At 56.0% G+C, this 22347-nt stretch overlaps 1 protein-coding gene across 2 annotated transcripts in view; it reads left to right on the forward strand.

Annotated features, from left to right (window-relative positions):
* The window catches only part of LOC111149180 (zinc finger FYVE-type containing 28), a 105365-nt gene that overhangs the window by 52379 nt on the left and 30639 nt on the right, over nucleotides 1–22347 (forward strand). The window contains exons 2-6 of one of the 2 annotated variants that reach the window (XM_022506123.1): nucleotides 1095–1235; nucleotides 9449–9586; nucleotides 11388–11590; nucleotides 13164–13253; nucleotides 14896–14985. In XM_022506123.1, coding sequence (XP_022361831.1) covers nucleotides 1095–1235; nucleotides 9449–9586; nucleotides 11388–11590; nucleotides 13164–13253; nucleotides 14896–14985 — 662 coding nt within the window. Of the gene's footprint in view, nucleotides 1–1094; nucleotides 1236–9448; nucleotides 9587–11387; nucleotides 11591–13163; nucleotides 13254–14895; nucleotides 14986–22347 lie in introns of those variants that run through there. The other variant, XM_022506122.1, reaches the window with a different exon arrangement.

The following is a 22347-nucleotide window of genomic DNA, read 5'->3' on the forward strand; positions in this document are numbered from 1 at the left end:
AGTGGGCTGGTGTGTAAGGAGTAGGCAGGTGTGAGGGGAGCAGGCAGGTAGGAGGGAGTGGACTGGTGTGTGAGGGGAGTGGGCAGGTGTGAGGGGAGTGGGCTGGTGTGAGGGGAGCTGGTGGGTATGTGAGGGGAACAGGAGGTATGTGAAGGGAGCAGGCAGGTGTGTGAGGGGAGCAAGTGGGTGTGAGGGGTGTGGGCTAGAGTGTGAGGGGAGCGGGCTAGAGTGTGAGGGGAGCGGGCTGGTGTGTGAGGGGAGTGGGCAGGCATGAGAGAGAGGGCCATGTGAGGAAGTGGACTGGTGTGAGGGGAGCAGGTGGGTGTGTGAGGGGAAGAGGTGGTATGTGAAGGGAGTGGGCTGGAGTGTGGGGGAAGTGGGCTGGTGTGTGAGGAGTAGGTGGGTGTGAGGGGAGCAGGCAGGAAGGAGGGAGTGGGCTGGTGTGTGAGGGGAGTGGGCTGGTGTGTGAGGATTAGGTGGGTGTGAAGGGAGAAGGCAGGTAGGAGGGAGTGGGCTGGTGTATGAGGGGAGTGGGCGGGTGGGGCGGGAGCACACCAGGGAGCGGAGTCAGGACAGTCCACAGTCCAGTCAGGGGAGCAGGGAACCAGGGTTTTGCTTGAATTGGGGTGTGGGAGGCAAGCCCCTGAGGAAGGGGCTTCCTGCCACAGAGCACTGGCATTTTCTGGTGTTATGGGAACCGGGTTGAGGTCCTAGAAGATTCTAGAGGGTAGAACCGGTAAGCAACCATTGATGGGTCTTCATTAGAGGCAGTTGTGCTGTGTTGGTCTGGGCCACTTCCCTCCCGGGGCATCTGTAGTGTCCTTTCAGGGATGCATACTGCTTATTCAGAGCTGATCCCATTATGCCCCTGCCACCTGGACCCCGCTTGGACCCCACTGTCCCTGAGCCCCGCATCTGAGTCTTCCCACCATTGGGAGCTTCGGCTGGGACATTGGGCTTCCCTACAGAGGGGCCGTCCCCTGGGCCCCGCCGCCAGGGTGGCCTGCTGAGAGGTTGTGGGGGTTCAGGCTGGGTGTGGGGCTCCCTGTGAGGGCTGAGGCTCCCATTGACGCCCATGCCGCTGTCCCCCACAGAGGTCGGACCCGCAGCTGCTCGCCCAGTTCTACTATGCGGACGAGGAGCTGAATCAGGTGGCCGCCGAGCTGGACAGTCTGGACGGGCGGAAGGACCCCCAGCGGTGCACGCTGCTTGTCAGCCAGTTCCGCTCCTGCCAGGTGAGTGCGCCTGGGCCCACAGGGCCTGTTGCAGGGGGACCAAGGCTTTGTCACTGGCTCACGCGCAGTGTGCACACATCAGGGTGGCCTGGGGGCGGTGTTGGGCAACCCTGGGTCCAGCTGCACCCGAGCTGCGTGGAGAGCCAGGTGATGAGCGCAGCTGGCACAGGGCACCTTGCAGGCAGATATTGGGAAGGCGGGATGAGCGGGAACCAGCAGGGTCTCGGCCGGGGTGCTGCTAGCACAGGACCGGGCTGGGCTGTGGGGGTCCCACGTAGAGATGGGGTTCGGGGTCTCGGGGGGTTGCACAGTTCAGCGCCAGCCCTGGAAATGATGCTAGAAATGTCTTCCCGGTTGAGCCTATGACCCGTGTGAGAGCCTAAGGTGTGATGTGGTTTTGTCAAGGGACAGTCAAGGCCTTTCACAAAGTTCCGGAACGTCTTGGTGTATTCTACCTACAAGTGTGGCTGGTTCTCTCTGGCCTGGGAGAGGAACTGGGGTTGTGCTTTCCAGATCACAAGGAGCACGGGATGCTATGGGGAGGGAGGCCGCAGAAGCCAGCACCCCACTGTGGGTTTTAAGCTGTGGGAGTCAGACAGGGATTTTGGTGGGAGGAGCAGGTCCTAGCTGGCCCTAGGATGACCAGGAGGCCCTCCCCACTTCTGGGGGACTGGAGGGGCCAGAAGGGTCTCTGGACTTGCCAGGCTATCAATGCTCTCCCTTTCCCACCAGAGGATCTCATTCCTTGTGCTTGCAACACACTGACCTTGCAGCTGGAAGACCTCCTTCCAGCATCCCTACCTGCACCCCTGCCTGTGCCCCCACCCTGCCTATGCCCCTGCCTGCCCCTGCCTGTGCCCCCCACCCCTGCCTTCCCCCACCTGCACCCTGGCCTTCCCAGCCCCCAGCCCCATGCCCCTGCCTGAGCCCTGCCTGCCCCACTGCAGCTCTGTGCCCCCTGCAGTGGACTGGCCAGTTCATAGGCTGATGTAATTGCAGGTTATGCAAACTGGGAGCTTCACGGAGCCTCAACTGTGCACAAACAGGAGAGGAAAACTGCTCTGGAATTAGGCGTGGACAAGGCAACTCTAAGGGGGTCGAGAAACAAGTCCCCAAAAGCTAGAAGGATCTTGCACAGGCATCTTTAATTTCTCACTGCTCTCTTAACACTCCTGTGTCAGGGTCCCGGGACCAGCCCAGGTCCGCTGACTCCCTAGGAGGACACAGGGGACGTAGCAGGTAGTCATGCTCACGGCCGGGGGTTTATCCCAATGAACACAGACGAGGCAAAATCAGCGAAGGGAACAGGTACAGGGTAGGGGGCTTTGGGAGACGAAGTTCAGAGGAAACAGGCGCCAGCTGCCAGCATCCTCTCCTGGGGAGTCAGGTGGGACACGCTCTGTTCCCAGCAGCGCCATGTGACAACACGTATGGGGTCCCGTCTCCCGGGGAAGCTCATGAGAGATGTGGAGCAGGGCTCTCACCCAGGCTGGACCCGCAGCCCCTCTCCCTGGCTCGGCCCCAACTGCAGACCTCCAGGAGGAAGGGGTGTTGGCGCCGACTGAGGTGTGGGTGTGGACAGAATGGGTAGCTGGGAAGGCCCCCACAGGCCAGGAGCCCAGATCCCTGCCCAGGGCCGGCGCTGCACGGGCCTCTCGGAGGACAGCATGGGCCTGCGGTGGAGCCCCCGACATAGGACAGCACAGTCAGAAATCGTCGCCGCGCGTCCCGGGCCATGGAGAGCGGAGTCAGCAGGGATGCCGTCCTGTATGAGCTACAACTTTATAAACACAACTCACAGTAACATATTTGTTTTACTGGCCCCTTCCAGGCTATGGCCTGTGTAAGGGCTCCTGGCTAGTGAATTTCTACAAAGCTCAGGCATCTCAGTTGGAAAGTGTCTTCATTTCTAATGTTTGTCTTGAAACAACACATTTTGTCTTTTCTGCTTCTGACACCGGCTCCATGTTCTATTCCCATGGCGATGCTGGGTTGTTTCTGTGATCGAGTGTTCATTCATTCATTCATTCATTCAATAGCAGTCACTTGAAGACCGTCTGCCTCTGTGCAGAGGGTGGGCAGTGCCCCAGAAGTGAGGTGGGCGTGGAGGGGGCAGGCCTCTGGGATCCCTGTAATCTGGGGTGCTGCTCGTACACAGGCCTGTGTGCCGTTTCGCGTGGAGTCTGGGGACCTGCAGTTAAGATGCGGAGCTCCGACAGGTCAGAGGCACTGCCATCCCAGGCGGGTTACTGAGGCCAGATTTAGGGGCCCCAGGCTCCTGACGTGCTGGGCACCTGTGAGTCTGTCCCGGGCAGCATGTGGCCGCCACTGCCAAGCACTGGGAGGCCGCGACTTTCTGAGCTTCGGGACTAGTGGCTCAGCACTGCCAGTGAACCTCTCCTTGTTCCACTGTTGGCTGTGACCCTGGCCTTGGTGACAGATCCATGAGTCTTCTAGTCTGAGTGTCTGGGGGCATCTCGGGGCCCCATCAGCCCAAGTACAGCCCTTGGCTGGGCCTGGGGCATCTGTGTGGAGCTTGCTTGGCAGCTCAGTCTTCCAGGGACCCTGGAGGGGTCCGCATGCAGGTCTCTGGCTGGCTCCCATTCTGTTCTGTCTGAGGCAGCGCTCCTGGCTTGAGGGTGGGCCTACACTCGGGGAGCCCAGTCCTTCTGGCCTGGGAGCTTCGTCTTCCACAGGGCATGGGGGCGGGTCTCCACAACGGTCCTCTGGGTGATGACCTCACCTCTTAATTCCTGCTGGGAAGTCTGATTCCTCTCACCAGTGAGTCTTGGGGGCCTCATGCACCCCAAGTCCTTGGGGTGTGGTATGTCAAACCTTTCTGCCCCATAGTGGGTCTTTTAGGTATAGTGTCCAGGCAAGTGCCAGGTACAGAATAGATGCTCAAAGAACAGGAGCCTCCTTTTCTCTTCTCACAAGAGCGATGCTGTGAGAAGCACGTGGGCTGGGTTTATAAGGAGCAGCAGGAACCAGCTCTCTGCAGGTGACATGCAGGGCAAGGGGGGGCGAGGAAGTGAGGGGCTGGGAGTCGGTGAGGTGGAGAAGTCCCGGGACCCACACAGTGGTCCCACCTCGTTGGCTCTAATCTTAGAAGGAGTCAGAGTCCTTCATTTTCACCTAAATGACCTTTTACTTTGTGAAGATTGTGGACTGGGGCATAGTGAGTGTGCGGGTGGATTTCTGACGACATTTGCATGTCTGTGTTCTTTTTGGCTTTAGAAACCATAAAGAATTAGAAATTGCAGCTCAGTAGGACGAAATGAATCCTAGATTGTTGTGATGGGCTGAATTGTGTCCCCCCCAAATTCACACATTCAGGTCCTAACCACAATCTTTAAAGACATAATTAAGGTAAAATGAGGTCAATAGCATGGGTCCTGGTCCTGTCTGACCAGTGTCATTGTAAGAAGAGGAGATTAGGTCACAGAATGCAGAGGGACAATCATGTGAGGACGGGGGAGAGGACCGTCTACAAGCCCAGAAGGGTGGCCTCAGAGGGAACCCACCCCCTTGCTCCTGGGTCTCTCAACCCACCCACCTCCACCTGCTGCTCAGAACCAACCTACCTGCACCTGGGTTTCAGAACCCCGCCCACCCACACCTGCATCTCATCTCGGAAGCGCCCACCTGTACCTATGCCGCTGAACCTGGCAACCCGCACCAGGGTCTTGGACTCCTGGCCTCCAGACCTGTGGGAATACACTTGGAACTGCTAGGTGTGGTGCTGTTATGGTGGACCCAGGCACAAATGCAGCGAGATTTGGATATCGTGGCGCAGATGGGCTGAATTTGTCCTGGGTGGGATTCCGGCATCATCATAGACCTGTTTTTCCTAAGCCACACCGTAACATTTGCCATCAAGTGAGTATAATTGCAGATGTTTCAGTGAAGAATGTTCAATGGCAAAATGTGCGGATCTTGTGCCCAAGTGTAGCTAGTTGGGTCATGGTGATCATGGAGGTGCCTTGCTGCAGGTCTGTGATGTGAACGGAGCCGCACCTGGCAAGGGACACCCTCGAACTTCCCTGTGCTGGAAGGGACCGGTGCCCACCGTGGCAGAAGGGGGTTCTTGGGGAGAGAGGGGTCCCTGGTGTGCCCTGACTGCACACTCCAGCCTCCTGTCTGGTGTGTGCTACACCTGGGGGCTGGTGTGACTACAAGTCTGCATTTGGGGTCCCAAGAGCTGTGCCCAGGAGGCACTGAGACCAGGGGACCCCAGGGGGGCTTCTTGCCAAGGCAGAGAGAGCTCCTCGCAGCTCTTGAATTCTTTTTTTTTTTTCTTTTTAAGATTTTATTTGTTTGGCAGAGAGAGAGAGAGAGAGAGAGAGACAGTGATCACAAGTAGGCAGAGAGGCAGTCAGAGAGAGAGGGGGAAGCAGGCTCCCTCCTGAGCACAGAGCCCAATGTGGGGCTTGATCCCAGGACCCCGAGATCATGACCTGAGCCAAAGGCAGAGGCCTTAACCCATTGATCCACCCTGACGCCCCAGCTCTTGAATTCTTTGAATTGTTTCCATATTGACTTTTGAGAGTTCTTTATTATGGACACCAGCCTTCGTCTGTTTATGATTTACATTATTTTCTCCCAGTCTGTGGCTTGTCTTTTCATTCTCTGCCTAGTTTTTTGAAGGACATAAGTTTTAGATTTTGATGAAGTCCAGTTTACCCTTTTCTCCCTTTGTAGGTCATGCTTTTGGTGTCCTGTCCAAGAATCTTGGTCATCAGATCAAGAACCCAAGGTCATCAGATTGTCCCCTGTGTTTTCCTTTAGAAGTTCTATAGTTTCAGGCTTTACATCGAGGTCTGTGATGCATGGTGACTTACTGTCAGTATATAGTGTGAGGATTGGACACATGTTTTTGTGGTTTTTTTACAAATGAATTTTCTGTTGTTCTAGTATCATGTGTTGAGAAGACTATATCCTTTCTCCACTGAAAAGTGTTATTGCACCTTTGGGAAAATCAGATCTCCACATGAGTGGGGGTCTATATTCGGGCTCTCTGTTCTGTCCCCTCAATCTGTCTACAGGCCAGAACCATGCTGTCTCGATCACGGCAGCTCTATCCTGTGTCTTAGAATCCCGCGGTGTCAGATCTCCAGCGTTTCTATTTCAAGGTGTCGTGGCTGTTCTAAGTTCTTTGCCTTTCTGTATGGAATTTAGAAACTGCTAGTAGAGGTCTATAAAAAAGCCCGCTGAGCAGGAGTGCACTGAGTCTGTAGGTCAATACTGGGGAAAGCATGCAGTTTTCCCCACTCAGCATGGTACTAGCTGTCACAGGCTTTTTCCAGACATGCGCTATTGGGCGGAGTGGGGATCCTTGGATTCATGACTACTCAGGGCTGGAAAGACGGAACTCTGCTGCCTTCTGACGCACACTCTTCCAGTGAGAAAGCCGGGGTCACCCTTATCTTTGTTCTGCGTGGGTAGTGTTTTTGTCTTACTACTTGTAAGGCCTTTTTTTTATTGGTTTCTATCCATTTCATCATGCTGCGATTTGGTATAATTTTCTTCGTGTTTCTTGCCCTTTGGGTTCATTGATCTTCTTGGACCTTGTGTTTATAGTTGTCATTAAATTGGACAAAAACTGGCCATAATTCCTTCAAATCTTTTTCCCATCCCACTCCTTCTCTTGGGTCTGGCATGATATGTCTGACATCCTGAAGTCTTATTTCTTTCTTGGGCTCATTGGAGAGTTTCAGTTACTTCGTGTTCAAGTTTATTGTTCTTTTCTTCTGAAATGTCTGATCTGGGTTGAATCTTATCCGGTGTGTTTTTTTTTTCAGCTCAGATATTGTAATTTTCATCTCAAGATCAGCTTGTGTCCTATTTATGCCTTCACGATCTCAGCTAACTTTTGGAACACATGGGAGTCACATGTAAGGGCCATCTCTGTGTCCTCCAATGGCCACTGTGCCACCTGCCTCAGCTAGGCTTGATTTTTCTTTTTATCATGTGTCATATTTTCTTTAATTTTTTGAAAGCCTGTTTTTTTTTTTAATTGAATGCCTAATGTTGTGAATCTGGTCCTTCTGGGAGCTGAATATTTTTGTATTCCTATAAGTCTCTTTGACCTTAGTTTTATAATGCAGTTTGGTTATTTATAAATGGCCTGGTCCTCTTGGATCCTGTTTTTAAAGATGTTAGGTGGGGTCAGAGCTGAGTTCAGTCTGGGGCTAACCACCCTCCCCATGGAGGCAACACACTTTGGGTGTTCTGCCCAGCACCCTGTGAGCAGTGCTCCGAGCTCTGGCCACAGCTCCTGTATGGCGCCTGTACCCCCTTCCTGGTCTTGCTGGCCTGTGTCCGGCCCCTGCTCTCGGGTCTGCAGGGTTTCCTCTGGACAGCTCTCTCTCCTCTCGATTCTAACTATCCGATCCCCCAGACGCTCAGCTCTTCTCTTCAGTGAGGGCGTTTGCTGGGTCCCACTGGGGTACCCTCTCTCCGGACCGGGACCTGAAGGGTCGCTCTGGGCCATGAGCCACCTGGTCACAGCTCTCGCCTTGCCTATTTCTCTTCCCTTGGGGCCACTTGGCTGTGTGATGGCCAGTGTCTTAAGAACCACTGTCTTATTTTCCCCACGACTGTGGTCATCGATTTGGTTCCTGTTGCTCTGCATTGGCTGGAATCAGAGGTCCCTGCAGATGTTTGCTGGGCACTGGGGACCCGACAGAAAAGAGGAGCCCTGCCCTTGCCCTTGGGCGCTGGTGTCCTGACGGACCAGGCAGGATGCACAGTAGATGCAAGCGTCACGTGGGAGGTCAGAGCCCCCGCTCTTCCTGGGAGCTGATATTGACTGGGCGCTTCCAGCTTTGAGGGTGCTGACTGTTCATTAGTTTGTTGAATCACAAGAAAGGGGCCTTTCTGCCCAGAAAGCATTTTAAAAAGAACTCATGGTACTACTGCTTGATGCTGGTCCAATTTTATTCTGATTTTTTTGTGTTGTCAGAGCTCAGGGCGCTGACGTTTTACATTAGCAATGTCATGCTTCCCACTTGTGGGGACTGTTTGTATCTGCTTCCTAACAGAAATGAAAGTCGAGCCTCAGAGGGCAGAAAGGAGGGGTGTTGAGATATAAAATCTCTAAGGGCAAGAGCGTCAGCTAGAGCCATCTTTCTGGAAAGCCATTCGCTGGGCTGTAACCTGAGCCCATAACTGTATGCGCACTCTTGACTCTTGGAAACGTGTGGATCCTAAGGAAGTCAGTGACCACACCAACATCACACAGTGCAGCCGTGACCATGACGCCGGCACTGCTTCTGGCAGTGGAGATTTAGAGATGCCAACTGTGGCCGGCAGACTGGAAACGGCTGCCGCTGGGTGTTACAGATTGGAGCTCATACCCGCCCGACAGCCTGGGGACTGGGAATCGTGGTGTCCTTTTCTGGGCTGCCTGGAGGACCAGAGAAGTTAGGCAGCCTGTCCCTGGTCACACAGCTGTGAGGGGAGGAGTGAGAGTCTCCACCGCCAGAAGGCAGGGAGCACCTCTTCCTTGCAGGCTCACTGATCTGCTGGTTCCAAAGGAGTCGAGGTATTGCAGCCCAGATGGAGTTGGGCCATTTGTGCTAGCCTGCTCCATCTACGTAGGAGTAAACTGAGGTCCAGAGAGGGTGGCGGCTTTGCCTGGCCTGACTGCAGAGGCTCCTGTGGTCACCGTGCTGGGTGAGGCCGGGTCTGGAGCACTGTGTGGCAGGTCTGAGAAGGCCAGTTTTGCCGCTGGTACTGTTCCCTGACAGCAGGGGGTCTTGTCTGTGCTGTGACCACGCCCAGGATGACAGGGTGCCTGATGTCAACAGAAGCAGGACCGCCAGCCGGCGGTGTGCCTGCCCTCCGAGCCACGCTGCTTCTCGCGCTCTGTTGTAAGAGGGTCACATGCAGGTGTTCAGAGAGCTGCCCAGGGACAGTCCTCGTGGCTCGGGCTGCAGGCAGCCTGCCTATGGGTCGGCAGCCGCGCGTGGGCTCCGTGAGTGTTAGCAGCGGGACCAGGCAGGCAGGGGGACCTGGATGTTTATTCTCAGTGCTCCTGGAGCATTCGAACGTTGTGTAGCCATCGCAGAGCGAGCAGGGGTGTATTACCGCATCAGACTCGTAAGCTTCAAGAACAGCATCGTGCCCCGTCTGTGTCTTGTATTTTCCAAGCAGCCTGACAGCCACCAGCGGCAGCATGTCTCAGCACAGCCTCTCCGATTCTGTTTCAGGACAACGTGTTAAACATCATTAACCAGATCATGGATGTGTGCATTCCCCAGGACCGGGCCCCGCGGGATTTCTGCGTCAAGTTCCCTGAGGAAATCCGGCACGACAACCTGGCAGGCCAGCTGTGGTTCGGTGCCGAGGTAGCAGGCAGCGCCTGGGTCTAGGGTCGCAGTGTGGGGCGCTGTGCAGCTCCCCTGTGTGTGCACCTGCAGTTAGGGACCTGGGTTCACCCCTGCAAGGGGTCAGAACCCACTGCTGGGGATTACCGACGGTGCGTTCTGAGCCTAGGAGGACTACTTTGAGGGTCTGGGAAAGCCCTGAGACTGCTCCCCAGATCTATACATGCGAACACAGACATGAAGCTTTGTGAGGAATTTCTGGGAGGTTCTTGGGCCCCCAGATGTGAGGGCCCACAGGGGTTCTAGTGTCGGGAGCAGAACCTCCCTAACCCACTGTTGGGGGACATCCTTGCCCACGGGGCTGGGAGCTGCACTCAAGGCCTGGCTGGAGCCACCCCTCACCTGCCCCTCACACCTCCTTCCTTGTCTCCCATTGTGGGGACTACAGCCTGAGAGGAGGGTGGCTGCCCTGTGGGACAGGACCTGTCTTGCCCCAGTCGTTGCCCGTGCCCCCACCTTGCCACCCCTCCCTGGGCCATGCTGAGGTTTGTAGCCTGATGCCGGTGAGTCCCTGGGATGCGGCATCTTTCTCCGGCTCTGCCTGGCCTTGGGCCCCCTGCCCACTGCCCCACTGCTCTGACCCCCTGGGTGGGAGGGCATCCTTGTCCATGCTCTGATTGGTGTGGCGTGTCCCAGGCAAGCTGTCCCACTGCCTGGTCTCAGAGTGGGTCCCAGGGACAGGGACAGCTATGTGGCCTGGATATGAGGCAGGCCCCATGCCCAGGGATACTCAGGGCACCGTCTCCCCAGTGCGGGCCGGCCCCGGGGTCAGCCAGCTCCACACACACCTCCGGGGGGGGGGCGGTTAGGAAATCAGTGATGCTGAGCCCTGCCCCCAGGAAAGTGCTTCTTGCCCCAGCTCGTCTCTGGGTCACTGCTGACGGGGTTTGCGGTTGACTGGTGCAGGCCTGAGGAGGGCAGGGGGCCCCACATCACTATAGCCCCACATGGGGATCGCATGGCTACCCCTCAGCCGGGACCTGGGTCTGATAAGCACCCGTGTCCCTGGACATGTGAAACACGCCGGGGTGATGCACACAGCCCACTTGGCCTGTGGTCTCTCCCCGCCTGCCCAGTATAGGCATGGGTGGGTCTGTGGGCACAGAGGGACCCTCTGTATTGCCCAGCAGCTGGGAGTCCCACACTGATGAGTCTCAGCTCAGCGGAAGGTCAGTGAGCATTTGTGGAAGTGAGGTGTCTTTACTTGCTAGGAATGTCAGTGGTCTTGGGGAGCATGGTTAGCCCCTAGGGCCTCGTGCCTGAAGTGCTGCCCCGAACGTGGTGTTGGGGCGCCCCTGGGCACCCAGCTGTGGGCTGGGCGGGAGGGGACAGGCGTTGCAAGACTGGGCCCTGAGCATGAAACCCCATACCCCAGAGTCCTGGTCAGGCTTCCCCTCCCTCTGGGTCCGTGTGCAGCCCCTCACAGGGGGCGTACTTGTCAGCATGGACTTGTTGGGGTCTGGGTTTGATAGAGACCAGGAGGGAGCAGGTGCAGCATCTCGAGACACTTGTCCCAGGGTGTGAGGTGAGGGTATTTCCAGGAGAGGAGCCTCAGGGAGGGGTCTTGGGGATGACAGCGCACCCCAGACTGTGCCCGCTGCCCTGCCTCCCTGTCCCACCGTCCTCAGGGCTGGCCGTTAGAGTGCCCGCTCTCTGCAGATCGGAGGGGGAATCCCCGCCAGTGGGACTCCAGGGGCCCCCCTGGAACCGGTGCTGATGCCTGTCCCCCCCGGGCCTCTCCGGACCCGCGTGTCACCCGCAGTGCCTGGCCGCTGGCTCCATCATCATGAACCGTGAGCTGGAGAGCATGGCCATGCGCCCACTGGCCAAGGAGCTGACCCGCAGCCTGGAGGACGTGCGGGGCGCCCTCCGAGACCAGGCACTGCGCGACCTCCACACCTACACAGAGAAGATGCGGGAGGCGCTGAGACACTTCGATGTCCTGTTTGCCGAGTTCGAGCTGAGGTGACTCTGAGGCCTTTGCCTCCTGTGTCTGGGGGGACATCAGCCCCACCGCACCAGTCACGATGTTTCCCATGGGATGGATGCGCGGAGCGGGGAGCCGGGGCGGGATCAGGGCCAGCGGTCTGTGTAGTGAGCCCTGGACCCACGAGGCAGGGGTGTGGGGGTCAGGCTGGGTGACCTTTCCAGGGGTCCAGCCCACCCCCTCTGCCTCTCCCCAATGCACCCCAGCACGAAAGAGCCGGGAGGCGCCTGCCCGTAGCAGTCACCAGGAGTGGACATGCCAGCCTCCACCCGTGCCGCCGCCCGATGCTCTGCTGCTCCCCTCCCACCTCGCCTCCTGCCTCACCTCCCGCTTCGCTTCCCGCCTGCTTCCTGCCTCTGACCTCCTGCCTCTGGCTCTCACCTCTGCCTCCTGCCTCGCCTCCCGTCTGTGCCTGGGCTCACCGTGCGGGGCTTGGTGTTCGCAAGCTGCCCCCTTCACCCCATCTGTTCATCCGCCCCCGCACAAACACCCCGAGCATCACCTCCACTCACCTCCATGTGCTCAGACCCCGGACACAGTGGAGCAAGGGAGGAGTGGCCGTCGCTCCTGGACGTGGGGACTTCAGCTCCCTGGGGTGTGGGCAAGGGCACCTCCCCAGGTTTGGATTGCACGACACCCTCCATCACCACCCACCCGGTGCCCCACCCATGTCCTCCTGCCTGCTGCTGTCCCCAGCCTGGGGAGCCAAGGCAGAGCCCTCCCCCCTCCATCCAGTGCCTCCCTCCACCCCCGACCCCCACCAGGCTGCACTCATCTGCTTCTTCCCTGGAGGACACAAGCAGGGTCTGGGGGACTCCTCACATCCAGGACTGGGGGGCAGGCACGCCACCAGCTCCCACAGATGCGGAGACGATCGCGGTTAGGTGTGAAAAAGTGGGACCCCAAATCCCTGTCCACGGAGGTCCCAGTTAGCACAAATTGTCCATCGCGTAAGCCGGCAAGTGAAAGACAGTGCCCTCCACGAGGCGGGAGCACAGACTGTGGTTTTCCTTCTGTATCCTTTTCTGGCTTCCCCAGGTCCCAAAGAAACTTTAAAACAGGAGAAAATCGGGGCTGGGAAGTTAGGAGCAAAGAGATGTGTCCTTACCTGGGGAGGGGTGGGACAAGGTGTCTCTTGCCCGGGGGGCCCCTATGCCCCACCCAGTGTGACCACCCCCACCCTGTGGTCTTCTCCCACCTGCATGTGCATCCATCCACTTGCACACTCACGAAGGCTGGCACCCAGTCAGGGACATCACAAAGCAGGCAGTGCCAGGCTGAGGGTGCGCAGAGCCCAGGAGGGGGGGGCCATGGTTTCAGGTGGGACAAGGCCAGGGTTGAGGGGGACCAGGCGGGGCAGGGCGGGGGGCACAGGAGGTGCTGGACTAGGCCCCAACCTGGAGGAGGCTTGATTTCAGACACAAATGGTCAGGCCTCACGCCGGAAGCTGCTCATATCTGAGGCATGTTTGGCTTTCATCTGAGATGCCGTTCTTTTTGGGGGGACACTTGGGTGGTGGGGCAGTGCTCACCTCCCTGGCTGTGTCTGCAGCTACGTCTCAGCCATGGTGCCTGTGAAGTCCCCCAGGGAGTACTACGTGCAGCAGGAGGTCATCGTGCTGTTCTGTGAGACCGTGGAGAGGTGAGGCCACCCCTGACTGCCACAGGGTCCTGCTCCTCCCTGGGGCAGCTGCAGGGACAGGGATACCTCCAGCCACCTTCCCCTTCCAAGTCCACTTTCCCCTGGCAAGCACACCTACAGCCTCCTTCCTCAGCTGCACCATCCCTTCCTCTGGGCCCAGAGGGCTCTCCTGCCAGAGACTTCCCTGGTAGAGCCCTGGAGTAGCCCCACAAGGCAGCACAGAGAGCTGGACGCCTCACCTCCTTGCCTTCCTCACCTCTACACCTCTGTACCCTCCACACCTCCATCTCTTCCTAACCTCCACACCTCCTCAGCTCCCCACCTCCTCAGCTCCACACCTCCTCATCTCCTTGCCTCCACACCGCCTCACCTCCACACCTCCATCCCTTCCTAACCTCCATGCCTCACCTCCTCAGCTCCTCAACTCCTCACCTCCACACCTCCTCATCTCCTTGCCTCCACACCTCCTCACCTCTACACCTCCTCAACTCCTCACCTCTACACCTCCTCACCTCCATGCCTTCCTCACCTCCTCACCTCATCTCTATACCTTCTTACCTCCTCACCTCTACCTTCCTTACCTCCTCACCTTCACACCTCCATGCCTTACTGATCTCTGTACCTCCACACCTCCTCACCCTCTCATCTCCACACCTCCACACCTGACTTCTATACCTCCACACCTCCTCTCTTTCATGCCTTCCTCACTTCCACACCTTCCTCACCTTCATGCCACACCTCCATACATATACCTCCTCACCTTCTTTACCTCCCCATCATCCTCATCTCTATATCTCCTCACCCCCTCACCCTCATCCTCCTCTCCCCACCTTCTCATTTCCTTACCTCCACAGGCCAGGATGGAACCCCTGCTGGGTTGGAGGTCTCCTGAACAAGGTTTTGCAGAGTGAAACATCAGTATTCTTGCCATGCCTTAGACAGTAATTCAAGTCAGATTTTTGAGTGGACTTTGGGACTAAGATATAGCCTAGAATGTTTTTCTCATCTGACTAGTGCTGTGGTATTAGAGAAGTCTTGAAATTGCCTCATATCACTTCGTAATTAAAGTCATGTTATTTGCTGTTTATGTATTGAAATACATTTCAAATTGCTAAAAAATAAGATGGCAGGAAAGACCTTGTCCTTGGAACCATTGTGACGTGACTGGAGCAGAGCCAGCTCACAGAGTGTAGAGAGAGCCACTTGCATTTGCCTGGGGCATGAGACTAAATCCAGCAGAGCGTTGTTCGTTCCTCAGGAAAGTGTTAAATTGTGTGGGGCGGTGTTTTTGTTCCACGTTTATTCTTGTCACTTGAGCTACTTCAATTTTCTGGCTAAGCAAGCCCGTGGCAGGATGAGCTTCTGTGTTTTGTTTGCTGGACACCATTGCTGCCCCGTGGGCCCCTCAGCAAGCACACCGTGCCCTTCCCTGCACCTTCCATCCCAGAAGTGGGATTGGGCAGGTGGAAAGTCAGGGAGGGGGAAGCAACAGCCACCTTTGCTCGGGCCTTCTGGAGCAGAGCGTGGCCCCTGTCACCTTCCTGGCCATCAGCTGAGCACAGACGCAGGTGGGGGTGGAGTGGGCCATGGTGGGTGTTGGGAGGGCAGGCCTTACCCTTCTTGCTCTCTGTCCCTCGGCCAGGGCCCTGGACTTCGGATACCTGACCCAAGACATGATTGACGACTACGAACCGGCCCTCATGTTCACCATCCCCAGGTTGGCCATCGTGTGGTGAGTGTTCTCCCGCCCGGGATAGCCATTGGGCGGAAGCCTAGCAGGACTGTGGAGTGAGACAGTGCTGGGCCCCTTCTGGGTGTTGATGGCTGGCCCTTACACCCCCAACAGGTGGCTGCTAGCTGCCCGCGTGGCACCAAGCAGGCCTGCTGTCGGCCCTCACCAGGTGTTCTGAGGGTGAGGGAGGGACCCCCCCCATCCTAAATAGTACGAGATGGCCGGACACCCAACACCCAACGGCACAGGTGAGATGGACAGTCACCTAACTCACAGCCCAGGGCAGGAGCACCCCCACACCACATAGAGCCACGTGGGGGGCATGCAGGAGCAGAGTGTCCAGCCCAGGCTGTGGGAGGAGGCCCCTGGCTCCCGTGGGGGGACGTGATGGGCTTACATGAGTCATTCACAGGCTGGAGGGAGGTGGGGGGACATGAAATGAGCCTGAGCAGGTGAAGAGCAGGTGGGGTGCAGCTGCTCTGGCAGTGGGGAGGGGGGAATGTGTGCTGAGGCAGAGCCTTCCTTACTGGGTATGGAGCATGAGCAGCGAGAGCAAGGGAACTCAGGCGCAGGCCTCTGGGGTCTTGTGGGCTTAGAGGTGTTGGCCAGCACATGGGGTCAGGCCTTATGTTCCCCAAGGCAGGATGTGTGTGGTCAGTGGTAGAGCACTTTGAGCTTCTTGAGGCCAAGGTCGGGTCAAGGTCAGAGCCTGGGTGTTCTGGGCTCGGCCTGGGGCTGCTCGCCCACACCCTGACTCCAAGGCAGGGACCACCCTTGCCTCTTGCCAGGTGAGGGGGCATGGGGCAGGTGGTCACAGGGGGAGCCCAGTGGAGAGGCCTGTAGGTCTGGCCACCCTGGAGGGGCCCCGTGGGCAGCTGGTGTGCAGGTGTGGAGCTGGGCAGAGAGGGAACCAGAGTCCTAGGGACAGATGCTGATGGCAGATGCTGTCATCGGCGAAGCAGTCTGGGAGAGTGTGAGGTGGAATCAGAGGCCAGGACTGGTCCAGGCACCAGCCCCCCTCCTTGGGAAATGGGGATGCAGTGGTGGGAGTGGTGGGGGGCAGGGTGGTGCAGCAGGATGAGGTCAGCTTCTGGGCCAGACGGGCTTCCCTCAAGCAAGTTGCGCTGCGTGTAGAAGGCGTGTGGGGCCAGCAGGGACGCTGGAGGTCAAATGGCCAAGAGATGCCAGGTACAGAGGCTCAGGGGAGACACCAGGTGCAGAGGCTTGGGGGAGGGAGAGCTGGGAAGAGGGGTCGGGACTCAGGGAAGGCTGAGCATCTCTCCTTGACCTGACTGTGTCCTTGGAGCTGCCTTCCGTGGCGGTCTCGCTACCAGGAACCCCAGCCTCCACCCCTTCCTTCTGTGTCTCCTTCCCTGAGACAGTCTTCTCCCCGAGTTTGCCTGTCAGGGAAAGCAGGAGTGCGTCCCAGCACCCCAGAACACACACACTTTACAGTTGCTTTAATCACTAGAGTCTGAGACTCTGCCTTCACCTGAAGCTGAGCGGTGCAGAGGACAGATGTCCCCTGGGGCCAGCTCCGGTGGTCTGGCCTGAAGTGGCCCCTTGGTGGGCCAGGTAATTTTGTTATATCGTTATTTGCTTTCTTGGCAACGGCTCTCTGTGGCCAAACTCATGTCCAAGACAAAGCTGCTTCGAGCTAGGGCCTTGCTTCTGTGGGCCTGGGCTCCAGGTTGGCGAGCCCCTTCCATGAGAGTGGCTTTTGTCCCCTCCCTCTGTGTCATGCAGTTCATAGCCCCTTTTCTGGTAGCGTGGAGACCCTGGCCTGGCAGTGGTTCTTTTTTTTTTTTTTAAGATTTTATTTATTTATTTGACAGAGAGAGATCACAAGTAGGCAGAGAGGCAGGCAGAGAGAGGAGGAAGCAGGCTCCCCTGCTGAGCAGAGAGCCTGATGTGGGGCTCGATCCCAGGCCCCTGAGATCATGACCTGAGCTGAAGGCAGACGTTTAACCTGCTGAGCCAGCCAGGCACCCCCTATGGTTCTTTTCTAAAATGCCTTGGCGAGTGCCTTGAAGCTCAGGATCCAGTGCCCCCAGCTCTGAGCTCGCGGCTGGGATTTCATCATGCTGGCTGGGGGTGGGGGGGGGGGGGGGTTTCCACCATGCTGGAGGGGTTCCCAGGCTGGCCACCTGACTGTGCACAGGGGTGCTGGTGTGGGCACACGCTGGCCAGCCTGCCCTGTTGAGCTGTGTGGCCTCTTGGAGGCTCCCCAGCTCCACGGGGCCAGGCAGCATCTGGGACTGTGGGGACACGAAGGCCTTGTGCTGTCTTAGATGGAACCTATCCTCAGCTTCATGGAAGTGCTCAGACTCTCCCAGGCACTTTAAAAATACAACCCATTTACAATAAAGGCGAAGCATCAGACAGTCTGAGCACTTGGGCTCCAGGTTCTCACACGAGCCTGCTGAGCAAGGGCGGTCAGACTTCACCGGCCAAGCCATAAGCACTGGCCCAGATCTGGTGGTCATGGGACTGTTCTCTCAGGCCTTCTCACCGAGCAGTCCCCCAAGGTCACTTTTCCCTGACCAGCATCACTGCGCCCTGTGTGCCGACCGCAGCTGCCCTGTGGATATCTGACTTCTGCTCCTTCTCTGTCCCCTGGTCCTGGGAGGGAGAGTGAGGGCCCCACGGGCTGGGCCTTTGTCCCTGTGCCCCCCTCCTGGCAACAGTGTGTGGGGGCCTCTTGGAATCCCCCAGTACAGGTGGAAAGGCTCTGAGTCACAGTGAAGGTAGGCTAGTTTTGGAGTTGGAGTGAAGGGACAGCAGGTGCAGGGAGGCCTTCTGGGAAGTAGGAGCAGAGGCAGGGACCCAAAGCCCAAAGTTGAGGGAGCAGAGGTTCTTGGCTTGGCTGCGCCTAGAGGGAGGCCTCACGATGGCCCCAGGCCCACCTCAGACCCTCACGGGCCCTCCCTTGGAGCCAGGCTCTGCGTCTGGGGCTTTAAGGTATACAAAACTGTAACTGAATTTCTCCATCCTACGGAAGGAGGGGTAGAGCAGTAAGCAGCTGTCCCCAGAGCCTCCCCCTTCAGGGTCACTCCGGGACTTGCTGGGTCCTGTATCTGCCCAGAGAGCCTATGTTGAGCCCCTGTTGTGTACCTGCCCTGTGCTTATCCCCAGGGATGCCAGGACACCTCTGGGGCAAGTGTACAGGTAGGAGAGATAAGCAGCTGCTGTGGGTTTTTCTGGATGCTGGGGTAGGATAGGACCCTGGATCAGAGCCCCTCTAGAGAGGACAAGAGCTGTGAGCATGAGGGGCGGGTCCCTAGTCCTGGAGCAGAACCCTGGAAGCTGGGGTGGGAACTGGTCAGGTGGCTGCAAAGGGGTGGAGGTAGCACCTCTGGCTGGAGGGAGGAGGGGTGGGTCATGGGTCACATGCGGCAGGGAAGCCAACACTCTAGGAACAACAGCCTTCGAGGGTGACATCTGTGCTGTGGGTTCCTGGGATTCCAGGTGACTCTCAGGGAGCAGTGAGAGCAGAGGGGGATCTGGGGGTGAGGCCTCCCTGCTGCACCAGCCCCACCTCCTGCCTCTAGGAGCTCCAGCCCCTTCCCACCCGTCCTGCTCTGAGCTCTCCCAGGAAAAACTCCCCCTCGAGGTGGCATGGCATCTGTGGGCCCGTCACAGGTGAGGAGACAGGTGTGGAACTGCCGGATGGGGCCCAATCCAGCCCTGCTTGTGCCTGATGACCACTGGGCTTTGTGGCCCTGGGGAGGCCCCCCTGAGGTAGAGGCGGTAAGAGGAGCTCTGGAAGATTGGCAGGGATAGGGGGAGGGCTGTGGGGGGGGTGGCCTGGAGGCTCAGAGGAGGCTCAGGAGGAGGCTGGCCGGGCCAGGTGCTGGGTGTCCATGGGGCTGGACAGGGGTTTGGTCTTGTCCATGCCCTCTCGGGTGCCAGCCCTGAAACCCTGGGCCCCATTCCCTGCACTTCACCTGTGCCCCTGGGCCAGGCCCCCGACTTAGCATCACGTCCCCGCTGGTCACTCTACTTCCTCTCTCTCATTTTCACACTCCCTGCCACCCACATCCATCCTGCGGTCCTACTACCAGAATTTTCCAAAGTTGCTGCCCCATGGGGGTCTCTGGCCTCCCGTTGTTTCCTTGCCCACCTGCTTCACCACCAGAAACAGCCCCCTGCCCAGCCCCTTCCCAGTCTTCCAATCTCCACACAACCTGCCTGGCCTGCAGCCCTCTTCCCACAGGTGCTCACCTCTAGCAAGGTCGTGTGTGTACTCGAGTGTGTACACTTAAAGTGTACAATGTAGTGGTTTTCAGTAAATTTACAGGCTTGTGTAGCCATCACCATTAATTTCAGAACATTTTCGTCCCCCCTGAAGGATACCCCTCCCTCCTTAGCTGTCACCTCCACCCCCTACAATCCCGCCTGCCTAGCACCAGGAAACCCCAGATCTGTTTCTGTGTCTGTAGGTTTGCCTGTTTGTGATGTTTCATATAAATAGGATTTGTGTTATTTTCGCATCTCCCCATGTGCCTGGAAGCACTACCCTGAGGGGTGCTCATGGCCTGTTTTCCCTCAGAGGCTTGAGCACTTGGCGGGTGGCGGCACAACTTTTGCAGAATTTGGTTGCATTGACTTGTCAGGGCACCATCTGTATTTACAAAGATTTTTACTGAAGTTTATTTTTAATCATGAAAATCTGAGGGGCTAGATATCCAGAATTAAGGGATTGTTTAAAAACAATACTCCAGGACGCCTGGGTGGCTCAGACAGTTAAGCATCTGCCTTCTGCTCAGGTCATGGTCCCAGGGTCCTGGGATCGAGTCCTGCATCGGGCTCCCTGCTCAGTGGAGAGTCTGCTTCTCCCTCTCCATCTGCCTTTCCCCCTGCTTGTGCTCTCTCTCTCTCTCAAATGAATAAATAAAATCTCAAAAAAAACAAAACAAGAAAACAATACTCCAGGTGTTTAGGTAACATTGGTGAAAAATCCCAAAAAGCCATGGAAAACGTCCCTAGTGTGCTGACTATGAAATATTATACCAAACACTGTGTCTCTACTTAACATGACCTCTTGACATGATAATTATAACTTCTGTAAACAGAATCAAAGCAATAAATGTTAATTTTTTTAGTGTGGTAAAATAGACATAACACAAAATTTACCACTTTCACCCTTTTTGAGTGTACATCAGCAGCGGTTAGCACATTCACACTGTTGAACCACCCCTACCACCATGTCCAGAACTTTCCCATCGTCCCGAACAGAAATGCTGTTTCCACTAAATGCTATCTCTCCACTCCCTCCCCCGGCCCCCGGTACCCTCCAGTCTACTTTTTCTCTGTGAGTTTGACTCCTCTAGGGACCTCATATAAATTGAGTCATTATACAATATTTGTCCTTTTGTATCTGGGTTATTTCACTGAGCATCATGTTTTCATGGTTCATCCACATGGCATGTAGGAACTTCATTCTTTAAGACTGAAGAATAGTCCATCATATGTAATTAAATATTACTTTAAAGAAGAAATTTCCAATAACATCCAAAAGAAAAAAGTACTGAGGAGTAAATTTAACCAAGGAGGTGGAAAACATGTACACTGAAAATTATAGAACATTCCTGAAAATAGCTAAAGACCTAATTAAATGAAAAGATAGCCCATATTCATGGATTGGTAGGCTTGCTATAGTTAAGATGGTGCTACTCCCCAAAGTTATATATAGATTAAATACATTTCCTATAAAAACTACCTTGGCCTTTCTTTTTTTGCAGAAATGGAAAAGATCCTCAAATTCATATGGAAGCTTTGAATAGCCCAAACAATGTCGAAAAAGAAAAACAAAGTTGGAGGACTCGTATGTCTCGATTTCAGAATTTACTACAAAGTTATGATAATCCAAAGTGTGGTACTGTCATAAGGATAGACGAACGGAAAAAAAATCAAGACAACAGAAATAAGCCAAATATCAATAGCCAACTGGTTTTTGACAAGGGGGCCAAGGCCATTCAATGAGGAAGTTAGTCTCTTCAACAAATGATGCTGGAACAACTGGATGGCTGTATACAGAAGAGCAGAGTTGGGCCCTGTAATGATTAATTTTATGTGTCCACTTGTCTAGGCCATAGTACCCAGATATTTGGTCAAACACTAGTTTGGATATTGCTCTAAGCTATTTTAAAAATGAGATTAACGTTTAAATTTTGATCTTGAGTAAGGTAGCTTACCCTTCATAATGTGGGTGGGCCTCACCCAATCAGTTGAAAACCTTAAGGGAAAACAGAGTTCCCCAAGTGAGAGGGAATTCTACCTCCAGACTGTCTTCAGACTTAAGCTGTAGCATCAACTCTTCCGAGTCTCTAGGTCTCTAGCCTGCCCTCCTACTCTGCAGAGTTTGGATGTGGCCGCCATCCACAGTCATGGGAACCAGTTCCTCAAAATATCTCTCTCTCTAAAACAAATAAACCCAACAAACCAACCAACCACCCAAGCTCTCCCCCTTCCCTACACACACACACACACACACACACACACACACACACTATATTTGTTCTATTTCTCTGGAGAACTCTGACTAGTACAGGAGGTAAATCTTCACATTCCCTGGCTTGGCAGTAGATTCTTAGATTTGATACAAAAAGCATGAGTGACAAATGAAGAGATAGGCAAATTGAACTTCATCAAAATTTAAAACTTTTGTGCATTAAAGGACATTATGAAACAGTGAAAAGGTGACTTGAAGAATGGGAGTGGAGACTCAGATTTCCTCTCAGGCCGGGCATCTGCCTGGTGCCCACTCTAGCCAGCCACCCACCCCTGACTCTGAGTGTGCCCAGCAGCCCCTTCTCCCTCCATCTCTGCCAGGCTCAGCCCCGGGGGCTGCCTTGCCCTCCTCAGCAGTGGCAGGAGCACCGGCCTCTGTGGCCTGGGATGATCCTGTGCTGGGAGCCCTCCTAAGTACTGGTTTTGTTTCTCAGTCTCCAGACCAGCCAGTCAGCCCCGGGCCTTGTTCTCAGGGCACTGATGGGGCAGCCAGTGTCCTCCCTGGGATCCAGGAGCAGAGTCAGGCTCCCTTCCTGCCCCCTTTGCTGCTTTCTGAAGGACAAGATTGCCAGGAAGCCCGGGCAGGGCCCCTTTTCATGGCCTTTGTGCTGAGAACACTGACTCAACCATGAAGTTAAGGTTCTATATTGGGAAGTTGTCCCCCAAATACTGTTAATTTAACTGGAACTGTCAGCTTGTGTCAGACCCATAAAACATACTGGAAGGAATGGAAGGCTGGCCAGGTTGTCCTCTGCCCTCCGTCCAGACCTATGTCCAGGACACAGCTGCTCCTGGCAGCCCCAACCCTCCAGCTGCCAGAGGAGGTAGCACAGCCCATGATTTTCCTGT

The sequence above is a fragment of the Enhydra lutris genome, unplaced genomic scaffold (assembly GCF_002288905.1).
Source record: "Enhydra lutris kenyoni isolate GAN:26980312 unplaced genomic scaffold, ASM228890v2 scaffoldscaffold21, whole genome shotgun sequence".
In the NCBI taxonomy this organism is placed as follows: domain Eukaryota; kingdom Metazoa; phylum Chordata; class Mammalia; order Carnivora; family Mustelidae; genus Enhydra; species Enhydra lutris.